Source organism: Patella vulgata, chromosome 1 (genome assembly GCF_932274485.2).
Source record: "Patella vulgata chromosome 1, xgPatVulg1.2, whole genome shotgun sequence".
Classification (NCBI taxonomy): Eukaryota; Metazoa; Mollusca; class Gastropoda; family Patellidae; genus Patella; species Patella vulgata.
This window is the reverse complement of record NC_065879.2, coordinates 1,532,086-1,544,469: the sequence shown is the minus strand read 5'-3', so window position 1 is coordinate 1,544,469 and position 12,384 is coordinate 1,532,086. Positions and strand designations below refer to the sequence as shown.

The window sequence follows — 12,384 nt, the reverse complement described above, 5'->3', positions numbered from 1 at the left end:
AATTTATTAGCCAATCTCCACTCATCATCCAATCATACCGAGAAGTCACGTGATTGTTTGAAGACATGGTCGCCAGACTCGCCACCATTTGCTTAGTGTATCCACCTATTCGGCCGAATGATTCAGCTAATGTGTCCACCGCTTCAATCTCTCGACCAAGCCAAATATTATCGTGAAGCTATTCCACAAAACATGTTATCATATTGATAATTTAATTTTTATGTGTGCATCCATATCAATTAATATTTAACCTCCGACTAGGGTAATTAAGTTATAGTCTTGAACTCCTTCAATCTAAATTATCTATATATTGACTGCAGTGGTGATTGGTCTAGATAAATTAGTGTTAACTGTCTATCAATACACTGATAAAGATCAAAAAGAGATTTTATTCTGCGTTGGAACTTACGGAATACATTGTTAACCAATGGATTAAGACAACATTTCCATAAGTCTTTTGGGGGGGGGGGGGGGATGGCCGAATGGTTAACCTGTGCACATTGTATCATAAGGTCTGTCATTGAGTCAACTGGTTGGTTTCAATTCCCCGGTTGTATGGTGGCAAGGAGTAGGGTCGTCTGTCCAACCGCGTGGGTTTTCTCCGGGTCCTCTGGTTTCCTCCCACTGTTAAAAAACTCTATGCGCAAGCGAATTATTGAAATTAAATTGAACCATGTGTTAGTCCCGAAATGACCTAGTTTGTGTTGAGACCACGCCAGACCTTATGATACAGCGCGCACGTGCTAATCATTCAGCCATCCAACACCCCTTTCTTCATTAGAAAATATAAACCTTTAGTATACTGACATATCTGACATAAATCAAATATCTAAAGGTAATTTGATTAGATTGTTTTTTTGGAAAAAAAAGATAATCTCTAAAAAAAAAAAAAAATAATACTAAAATTAATATAAGTTTATTGCTTTATATTCCTTTATTGATAATCAAATTATTATATTTTTAATAAATATATAAGTAAAATGATAATCTCTAAAAAAAAAAAATAATACTAAACTTATGTTTTTCCTCTATTGATATCAGATTATTATATTCTTAATAAGTTTATATATGTAGTTAATAATTTATTTTTATATATCAACTGTTCTACATTGATGATGATGTGAAAGACATTGTAGAAGCCGAGTGAGGATTCACAACAGATCAATTTGATATATTCTAAAGTCACTCATGGTTTTTTTGTCTGTTGGATATAGCAGAAAATCTAGTATTTAAAGGACAATATTGGTGTGAGTCATTATCACACATGTGATAGAACTGGTTAAACACGATCATTGCTACGTTAGATGCGTTATGGGGATTTCAAGAAAGGAAAGTGACGAACTGAAAACGAAAACACAAGTTATCCTTCTATATAATTGATTGAAGTGACGAGTGATAACAGATACACAGGCGAATTTCTGCTCACTAATTCCTTGTATATAACTGACTGAAGTGACGATTGATAACAGATACACCGATATTGTCCTTTAAGTTGGCTATTCTATATTGTAACCATACATCATTTACATGCTTGAGGCAGAGTTTTCTTACTCTTTCTAAACCACAGAATATTTGGGTATTGATTATTATTCAGAAAGTCATTTACTGTAAATTGTCTCGCTTCTGCCTTTTCATTCAGGTATATTTGTACCTGATGATCTATTTTGTATTTTATATTTAAACAGGTGATATGATACTGTTTTAAAGAGCTACGTCGTATATAATAGCGCAATAGCTCTCTATGTATTTGTATTACTATAAGCATTTTAGCTTTTGGCATTAATTGGAAGTTATATACAGATTGTTCAATAGGATGCCAGAGAAATGACAAACGATGTATTTATATAATTTTAATTATGTAAACAAATGATGTCAATCAAAACAACTAAAAAGAAACTAAAAAGCTATTAAGAGTTACCTCCAATTAACTAATTTGTAATATTACATAATTACTATGACTATTTCATTTTGAACATAGATAAACCAGAAAATTTGATTCAAATATTATTATTATGTTTAAAAACCATTCTGAGAAAATCTCAGTTGATTTGAAGGGTATTAGGTATTATCTGATAATGTGTTTCATATATTCTAGAGAATACATTATGTAACAGATTGGTTGGAGTATATAGAATAATGTATATAGCGAGTAAATCACCGTGGTAACTAAGTGAACTTGTTCTAAAGAAATTCATAGAATGTAAACCATACCCTCAGACTAATATACTGAAAAATGAACTGATTTTAAAGAGGCATTGTCACTCTCACTGAGAATATTTTTATTTTTTTATAAACAATTGGCTGACCAGTAAAATCAATTTGCATATATCCAATTTGCATATTGGTCAGCCAATCGAATTGCAGTATTTCTTAAAATTTCGATTGTATCTTATTAAGTTTTCGTGAATAAGGACCCTGTTCATTAAAAGAGTCGTGTTTCAGAGTATGTATCTGTATTTTTAAACAAGATGGTTTGTGCTCAGAGGAATGTTATATTCCTCACTATGATAGTTCAATAATAATGTTGTGTATGTAATGTATTGTAAATAAAATGGTTTATTAAAATATTATTTAAAATCTGTATGTTGTATTTTCATTTAAAAATTCCAGTAAACTCATTTCTGACTGTCCATAATCAACTTCCTCTCAAATACAACCAAGCCTGGAAATAAGGCACCTGTCACAGACAATGTCAGGCACAGATTCAGGCTTTGTCAGGCATTAAACCTCTGGTGCCTGTCATTTTGTCCGGCACTGATTTGTCTTTTTTAATGATATTATCAATACATGTTCGGCACCAAGTTGAAAATGTCAGGTACTATTCCATTAGTGTCAGGTACATCTAAAACCGTTATTTCCTCGCAAATACAACAACCACGGATAAATGAAATGGGGTTTAATGTCCTACTGTCCTTCGCCGACTAGTCTAATGAAGACAGGCATACGCCATACAGTATGCTATGAGGGAAATTTTGCCCGAGCAGTGGCACTATGGCTTACTCTTATATCAAATTCCAGATGCAAAGGGATCTTTTACTTGCATGCCAATGTATACACAGGACCTCATTTTTGCATCCCATCCAAATAACTAGACAGCTGTCATTGTCAGAACTCTCCGTCCTGCACCACTGTCAATGGGAAACCACCCCAGAAAATCCTGATCAACTTTCTTGGCTAATGCATGGATCGAACACACAAACTCCAGGCTAGCAAGCCAGCATCTTACCCACTTAGCTACCGTGGCTCCCAAATAACCACAGAAGAGTTTACCTATTAGGAACATGTGGTCGAGTGGGTTTAAAGGACCAATCCCGATAATATTTTGGAGAATAAAATTTCTTAATTAGGGGTTAAAATCCCATAAAAGCCTCTACCTCAGGGCCGAGCAACTAACTCAATATATGTCATACATTTTCAAACAACATAAACCCGTCATCTTCATCTGGAAATGAAAACCAGCATCCCAAGCTGTATTATGTGGTGCCTGGATAAAACCAAGACTTTTATTTTATAAAAATAATGTGACGGTGAAATTTACCTGTATAAACCTCAAAAGGAACGGGAATCGATTATCAGGTCACCCGTCGAAAAATTGACCCGAAATCTTAAAAGGGTTACGTGTCCGGATAAGCAGTTTTGAAGTTCACGTCCAAACGACTCAATATTTTGAGCTAAAATTTTGAGAAGGGGAATATACAATATTTCTCTATATTTTGGCGTTTAAATTTCATACGTACTCAGACTTTTATTTTGTAGACTCTGTTCAAATCGGGATAGTCCCTTTAACACATGTACTTTAGATTATAAGATCTGGCATTGAGACAATGTGTACACGGGACCTCGGTTTTTCGTCCCATCCGAACGACTAGACCGCTGTCCTTGTAAGGCCCTCCGTCCTGCGTCATTGACAAGGGGGAACCACGGCGGAAAAACCGGATGAACTTTCTCGGCCAATGCAGGGATCGAACACCCGACCTCCAGGCTAGCGAGACAGCGTCTTACCCACTTATAATTAGCCACGTGATCCCACTCTCGCTACTGAACGGGTGCCAGATGTATACAAGGTAAAATGGCTTCTTCATCTACCTAGAACACCAAGTACCACCCAAGTTCAGTTTCTCATCCTCAGACTCTTTCTGTTCCTTTTTGCCAAAAGACAAGGATGACAGTAAATGATTTACCCACACATGAATGAAAGAGAAATGGAGTTTAACGTCCTTGACATTAACTATTTCGGGACTAACATATGGTTCAATTTTATTTCGGTAATTCGCTTGTGCTTTGGGGTCTTTAGCAGTGGGATGAAACCGGAGAAAACCCACCAGTTAACTCAATGACAGACCTTATGATACAACGCGCACACATTAACCATATGAATGAACTTTCTTGCATAGGCCCGAGATTTATTTGAATCAAATTGTTTAATATTTTGTGTCAATTATAAGAATGGCTTAACAATAAACAACATAAACAACATTAAATAATATATTATTTTTTATTTATTCTTAATTTACTCATTTATACAAACTCTCAGAACAAATATCAGCAATACAACTTTAAACCAAATATTCTAACCACTACTACTCACACATTCACGCACTCAATCATTCTTCCAATATTTAGACAATGACACATGATCGGTAATGAAAAAAATCATCCTATTTACAAATATCTAAGGCCTTAGGCCCATTTCTCAAAAGGATATCTAGGGATATGGTCTCTTCATTTGTTTTAAAAATCAATGAAGTGATAACGGGATAGTTTTTCAAGAAATAGACCCACAAGCAAATCTAACAATTTCACCCATTTGAAATTCACACAAATGCGTTCAAATATATTTTGCATTGTGTAAAAAAAAACGATTTTTAAAATTATTCCCATTCACTCTAGCCGAGAATATATATATATTGAAATGATTTACAACATCACCAAAGAAATGATTAAAAAAAAAAAAAATAAACTGTGTTCTTAATATTAACATATACATGTATTTCTTAACAACGATGCTTTTATGCCAACAAAACATGATTTGAAGTTGATGTACATGTGTAGATCTTCTTCGACGATGATGCTCCCTCTCAAAAAAAAAACATACCAATGCCAGCTTTGTGAAAATTTCAACCAATGAATGCTTGGTCGCTATATCTTACGATTTATTAATATCACATGACTGCCAAGGACAAGCTGTATCACTTTACGTAATACATTTCTTTTAACATTAACAAATCTAATCAATCAACTCTCCAAAACTGTACACTACGTGAAATCAAATAACCACTAACTATCATTTAAATCTGGGCGCGTTATCATATATCCTAAAGGTTTTCTCGATTCAAAATTTCTAACTTCAATTATAATCCCCAAAATTTCAAAACATTGTGTTGATTGCGAAAAAGACGATGGAATTTGTATGTACTTTAGAATCTATTTTCCAAACAATTGACATACATTTAAAATTTAATATTCGTTGAAGATATATTTCACAAAAAGATCTGGTTTTACTCATTATGGCCGCCACTGTCGATGACTGGAAAGTACAGTTAAAAAGTGAACCGAGTGCTTCTATTCAAGATGTGAATTGTGCAGAGAATACTACAAAACGGTCATCAACCCTCACAAACCCCCTTCTCTTAAAACATATACTTAAACCAATTAACAAATCTAAAATATCGCTGTAACGTTCACAGTAAAACAATATTTCAACTAACAATGAGGGAGGGGTTCCCGGGTCAATGACATGGGATAGATAAAACGACACCAAATTTACACCACCGAACAAATCTAACAGTCATTTTTCTTGACAAGTTCAAGCATTGTGTTTTATGCTGTATGGAGAACGACATATGTCAAAATATCTGATGATTAACAGTCACTAATGTATATTTTTTAGCATGCGTCTCTCCATAAAGCTTAACACGTGGCAATTCATTGTCAACAAAAATGACTAACATCTTCACAAAGCTGGCATCCGTCACAGACAATCTTCAACATTTGGTCCACTCCACATGAAGATAGAATAAGGAGATGATGGAAACGTGACAGAAAACTAAACGATACATTTCTCACAATTCGTCGTGATCCTCGTCCTCTGATTCCTCGCCACCAGGGGGAGGTGCCCCTCCAGCACCTTCGTATAATTTACTAGTGATAGGCTGAACAACACTTTCAAGTTCTTTCTTTTGTGTTTTGAATTCTTCCGCATCGGCTTCTTGGTTGGCTTCTAACCATTTAATTTTTTCGTCTACAGCTTCGTTGATCTTTTCTACATCTTCTGCGCTTAATTTAGCACCTAATTTTTCCTTATCATTTACTTGATTTTTTAACGAATAAGCGTAACTTTCAAGTTCATTTCTTGCTTCTACCTTCTCTTTGACTTTTTTGTCATCATCAGCGTATTTTTCGGCATCGTTGATCATTCTTTCAATATCCTCTGGTGAGAGACGATCTTGATCGTTTTTAATGACGATATTATTTTTGTTTCCTGTGCCTTTGTCTTCAGCTGTGACTTTCAAAATACCGTTGACATCGATTTCAAAAGTGACTTCAATTTGTGGGACACCTCGTGGAGCAGGGGGGATTCCTGTCAAATCGAATTTACCCAATAAATGATTGTCTTTAACCATGGGTCGTTCTCCTTCAAGGACGGAAATGGTGACAGTGGGTTGATTATCAGAAGCTGTAGAGAAGATCTGAGATTTTTTGGTTGGAATGACAGTGTTTCTGGAAATAAGTTTGGTCATGACGCCACCCACGGTTTCGATACCCATAGTAAGAGGGTTGACATCAAGAAGTACAAGATCTCCGGTGTCCTCTTCTCCACTCAACACACCAGCTTGTACAGCGGCACCATAGGCAACAGCTTCATCAGGATTGACACCACGATTTGGCTCCTGTAACAAAATTAAATTTTAAAATTATTTTTCAAAATAAGACCACTAAATTTTCTGAGAATTTTGGGCTATGCATTATTACTAATAAAAGTGTTTGTAAGATGTGAATTTTTAAATTTTTGCAGTGGGTGGAACCCCTTATCCCTTTTTGCCAGCCCCTCACGTGAAAACCCAATTGGGCTTGAAACATCCTACAAGGACTTGAACGAGTCAACGATAGGATCTATATTCGCTTCTCTGGTGCTGAAAAAAATAACGAAAACAAAAAATGTACACACCTTTCCATTGAAATATTCTTTGACCAATTGTTGAACTTTAGGAATACGAGTGGAACCTCCAACTAAAACAATTTCATCAATTTCTTCTTTTTTAAGATCAGAATCTTCCATAACTCTCTGGACGGGTTTCATTGTTGATCGGAATAAATCCTGTAGAAACAAAGCAAGACTTTAGAACAAGACAGGAATTTAATCGGCTATTAGTAGATGCAGTTGACATTCACAACTGGAGAATTTTATGAACAAAATGTGGTTATTTTCAATAAAAGTATGACAATTTTGGTATATATGGAAAGTAGAGATATCCAATCTTACTAGAAAATACTGGATTCCATGAAAAACAATCGGGAGCGCAGCGCATACAGGACAAAAATTTCAGGGTTTCCCTAACCGGCAACCTGACGATTAGTGATGTCTGCTCGAGTGACATCAAAGGTTGCACGTGAGTCGCGAAGATTGTGTTAGTGAGCGCTTGATGTATATGTTCATAAACTCAATGGTTAGCTAAAACGTATAACAGTTTCTGAGATATTAAACACAGAAAATTAGGCTTCAATATTTAGGATAAATGGACAGCGACTAAAGACAACATGGTCTTGTGACACAAACATGCCTTCTTTTATTAAGATTTTTTATAGCAGGGGGTATTCCCTGGCAAACACAATGTTTTGAGAAGGATTTGAAACAAAATTTTGATATGTTTTTAGTCCAAACATATCATCAACACAGGAATGTATCTTTAAAAGAAATCAATCAATTTTCTTACCATGTTCAATTCTTCAAATTTAGCTCTGGTTAAAGTTTCTGAGAAATCTTCACTATCGAATAAAGATTCAATTTCAATTCTAGCTTGATGTTGGGAAGACAAGGTTCTTTTGGCTTTTTCTACTTCACGACGTAATTTCTGTACAGCTCGGTTGTCCGTCCTGATATCTTTACCCTTCTTTTTCTTGTACAATTTGATGAAATGGTCCATAACTCTTTGATCAAAATCTTCACCACCTTAAATACAGATTACCATGAAGTATTAACTAATGAAAGTATCATCCAGAGAGAGGGGCCATTTCGGGACTAACATGATTCAATTTTATTTCAATAATTCACTTGCGCGTAGGGGTCTTTAGCAGTGGGAGGAAACTGGAGGACTAAGAAAACCCATGAGGTTGGACAAGCGATCCTACTCCTTGTCCCGTACTACCGGAGAATCAATGACAGACCTTATGATACAGCACACACGCGCTAACTATTCGGCCATCCAACACCCCCCCGACAAAATCTAACAAGTATCTGACATATTGCGCTTCGTGTCTGAGAATGTCTGCAACAGGTACCACCTTGTTTCCAGGCTCGCAGTACAAAAATGTACACGATTATGTTTCAAGAAAAATAAAAACATGAACTTACCAAGATGAGTATCTCCGTTAGTAGCGACTACTTCAAATACACCGTTATCAATGGTAAGTAGAGAAACATCAAAGGTACCACCGCCCAAATCAAATACAAGAATATTCTTTTCTCCTTCCTTCTTATCTAAACCATACGCAATAGCAGCAGCAGTTCTAAAAAATACAATATTTATAGTCAGTTATTTCTTTTAACTAATATTTTATCATTATTACTTTGAAAAAAATTGCCATTTGTTTTATTACGCAACAAAATATGGACCATTTATTTTTTGGGTCCAGTATTTAAAACCTGGTAATTTTGAAAAGTAATTTCTAATCGAGATTGAAAGAGAAACCAATATAGAGAAAAAAGGACATTTATTGTGAATTTTGACAAATTGATCTAGAAAATTCTAATTTGTTATTTTACATTTCTAGCGTAAAATTTTTACTTACGGTTCGTTGATGATTCTCATAACATTAAGACCAGCAATTTTTCCAGCATCTTTGGTAGCTTGACGTTGGGCATCGTTAAAGTAGGCAGGTACAGTAACAACAGCATTTATAATAGTTTTACCAAGATAAGCTTCAGCGATTTCTTTCATTTTTCCAAGAACCATAGCTGAGATTTCTTCAGGTGCAAAAACTTTGTTGGTACCTTGTACATTGGCTTGTATATGAGGTTTGTTGCTTTTGTTGATGACTTTAAATGGATAGTATTTAATATCGTGCTGAACAGAAGGATCGTCCCAGGTTCGACCAATCAAACGTTTCACATCAAAGACTGTATTTTCAGGGTTAGAGGTCAGCTGATTTTTGGCAGCATCACCAATAAGACGTTCTTCTTCCGTGAAAGCTACATAAGATGGAGTAATTCGATTACCCTGGTCGTTAGCAATAATTTCAACACGTCCATTCTTGAATACACCAACGCTAAAATAGAAGCATAATATAAATCATAAACAAATGTTATCTGGGGTTTAACATCCTACTGTTCTGCTCTGACTGGGCTAATGGGCACACACCATACAGTCTGCTATGAGGGAAATATTGTCCAGGCAGCAGCATTATGGCCTACTCTTATATAGAATTAGAATTCCAACAGTCAAGGGATCTTTTAAGTAAACTGATTTACATTCAATCATTTCCGTTTTTACTGTAATTTCTAATCCATTATGTTTGGCAAAATATGCCAGAAGTCTCAATGGAATGGCAATCTCTAGAGACTTGTTATTCCAGTCTACACCAATAGTATTTATTACGCATTCTCTCCAGATAAGAATATGGCATCACCATTTGACATGACTTGTGGAATATGTCTAGCCTCGTTTTTTGAGTCCCTTGTTACAAATGGCACTGAAACGCATCATGATACGTGTACCAATGGTAAAATGTTTGTAGTGTCTTAAATGTTGGATATCAGAAGCCCATTTTTTCCCCGGTAAGATCACAACATCAATGTTGATTTAAACCGATAAATAATTTGTGTTTTCAATTACGAAGGCTCTGGAAGATATGAGTCATTCTTAACATCAATGGTTATGTAGAATGTTGCACGAGAGAAAAATTTGGCTTTCTCTAAGGATCGCAAGAGAAGTGCACTTCTTTTAAAAATTGTGACCATGAATACTTTTTAATTTTGAAGCTTGTAAAAACTTACCATGAGTAAGTTGTTCCTAAATCAATACCAATTACAGTTCCAACTGAATCTTTTTTCTTGTCATCTTCATCGTCACCTCGTACTACACTGGCAAATAATGCCACCACACACACAGAAAATAATAATTTCCTCATTTCTGAAATAGCAAAAATAGATTTTCAACTTACTGTGAAAGTAAAATGGGATTCAGTAAAAGAAGGCCTAATACACTGAATACACAAGGCTAACAGTCTGAAGTACAGGCCCGGAGTTCAAAGTTTTCTCAGATTTGAGAATTTACTCAACTTTCAATCACTGTTAATGAGAAATATCATTGATCCAGAAACACAAAACTTTCCACATAATTTCTTATTGATGTATTTGATACATTAAAATAACAAAAGTTTTATAAAATTCTATATTTTAGTTAAAATAAGACAAACAATTTTTAGCATAAAATCTGAACTTCAAGTCTGAGAATGCTTTGTGAACTTGGGATCTGATCTTGTAAACCAAAGCATAAATACTAGTCATGTTAGTACCATATGCTGGCCTAAGTACATGTACTTCAGGCCCGAACAAAACATTTTCAGACTTAAGATTTTACTCAAAATTGTTTGTCTTATTTTAAATAAAAATAGAACTTTATAAAACTTTTGTTATATTAATATATCAAATACATCAATAAGAAACTACATGCAAAGTTTTGTGTTTCTGGATCAAAGATATTTCTCATAATAAACAGTGATTAAAAAAGTTGAGTTAATTCTTAAATTAAGTCTGAGAATACTTTGCGAACACGGGGTCTGGACCCACTACATGTAGGCCCTACATGTATGTACCTTAACAGAGTTTCTAAATTCCAACTGCTATTCAAAAAGTCAAAGTACAAAATGAAGAGAACTTGAACAGAATACCTTGAGTTTCCAAATTCCAACTGATATTCAAAAATGAAGTGAACCTGAGCAGACAGGAAATGTAATATATGTACGAATCATAACCGGCAACTTTTGTCATTAAATTACAACAACCTGTGTTCTTTTCAAATTAATTACCCCAACAGCTTGCAATTAGTTTACTAACGTCTCACACGAGTGAAATTCAATTATAGAATAAACTCATAATGCATTATAATAATAGTGGTTGAACAAATGAATGATCAGTATGTTTAAGCTCACCAGACCATGATTAAAAAATCAATTTTTCATTAAGTATAGCTATTCAGAATTACATGAAATATTATTATTATTATTCTTAACGGCTTTATTCCTCCAAAAGAAAACTGTTCGTGGATTAAAGGAAACAGCTGTTTGACTTGTGGTGCTCAGGGTCATAGTGAGTTATGTGGCCGTTTGGACATGATGACAGTCTAAATAATTCATTCAACTTACGAAGTAGTATGGATGTGTTGTGTACTGTAGTCTTGATGCTTATGTACATGTACTATTTTATCTCCATTATTAATGAAATGGAGTAGATTAACTACACATACTTATAGATTATAGACCTACACCTCACCTCAGAGTATTTTGGGGAGTGGGGGGGGGGAATTTCAATCAAATAAGTTCATTACGAGATTAATATCAATGATGAAACCAGTGAAAACTATCATTACTGAAATTTCTAGTTGGAAGATGATAGCTATAGGCTCCAGCAAAAACCAAATTTCAAGATAGGAATATTAGAAATTCGAATATTATTAGTAATTTACTACCTATAGAACGTCTTTCTTCAAGTCCACATTTGGACTGGTTACCCCACTCCCAATAAATTGATAGTGGCGAATTTATTCACTTGCATATTTAACAAAATCAAAACGATTTTGTGATACTAGTAAATATGATTCCATTTGTGATTTGTTTTTAAAAATACACGTTTCGGATTCTGAACACGTGAGAAGCCGTCTGGTTGACGAAACGAAAAGTCAAAATCGATTTCACAAATTTGTTTTCCCTCAGCAAGAAATGAACTAATGTTCATTTACAATTTAGCATTATACTTATAGATCTATTTCTCTACTTACCAAAACCTTTTAACTCTATATTAATTGTCTGTTTTCTTGTCAACAGTTTACAAACTTGTTTTGAATGCGGGTTCTTTATATTGAAATCCTTCGGTCTCGTCTTTTCTAGAAATGCCAAATCTACCGGTGTATTCTACGCGTGGACTTTCTATTCCCGTCGATACACTCG

The 12,384-nt window shown here is 34.7% G+C and overlaps 1 protein-coding gene across 2 annotated transcripts; it reads right to left on the bottom strand.

Moving 5' to 3' along the window:
* Positions 1-4,481: 4,481 nt before the first annotated feature.
* LOC126808530 (endoplasmic reticulum chaperone BiP) lies at positions 4,482-12,377 on the bottom strand. 2 transcript variants are annotated; one of them, XM_050533349.2, is made up of 7 exons: positions 12,216-12,374; positions 10,214-10,349; positions 9,010-9,486; positions 8,573-8,727; positions 7,935-8,170; positions 7,169-7,318; positions 4,482-6,890 (listed from the first exon to the last, which is right to left on the bottom strand). In XM_050533349.2, the coding sequence occupies exons 2-7, from the start codon at positions 10,345-10,347 to the stop codon at positions 6,063-6,065; spliced, it is 1,980 nt and encodes a 659-aa protein (XP_050389306.2). In that variant the 5' UTR covers positions 10,348-10,349; positions 12,216-12,374; the 3' UTR covers positions 4,482-6,062. The 2 variants fall into 2 exon arrangements, with proteins under 2 accessions (XP_050389306.2, XP_050389307.2); XM_050533350.2 differs by lacking the exons at positions 4,482-6,890; positions 7,169-7,318; positions 7,935-8,170; positions 8,573-8,727 and having other exon boundaries at positions 9,006-9,486; positions 12,216-12,377.
* Between the last annotated feature and the right edge of the window lie 7 nt (positions 12,378-12,384).

Excerpts from the sequence above, each read along its gene's own strand:
- LOC126808530 (XM_050533349.2), bottom strand. The coding sequence starts at position 10,347 with ATGAGGAAATTATTATTTTCTGTGTGTGTGGTGGCATTATTTGCCAGT. Across the intron at positions 7,319-7,934 it reads AATTTGAAGAATTGAACATG|GATTTATTCCGATCAACAAT; the intron begins GTAAGAAAATTG and ends TTGTTTCTACAG. Across the intron at positions 6,891-7,168 it reads AAGAATATTTCAATGGAAAG|GAGCCAAATCGTGGTGTCAA; the intron begins GTGTGTACATTT and ends ATTTTGTTACAG.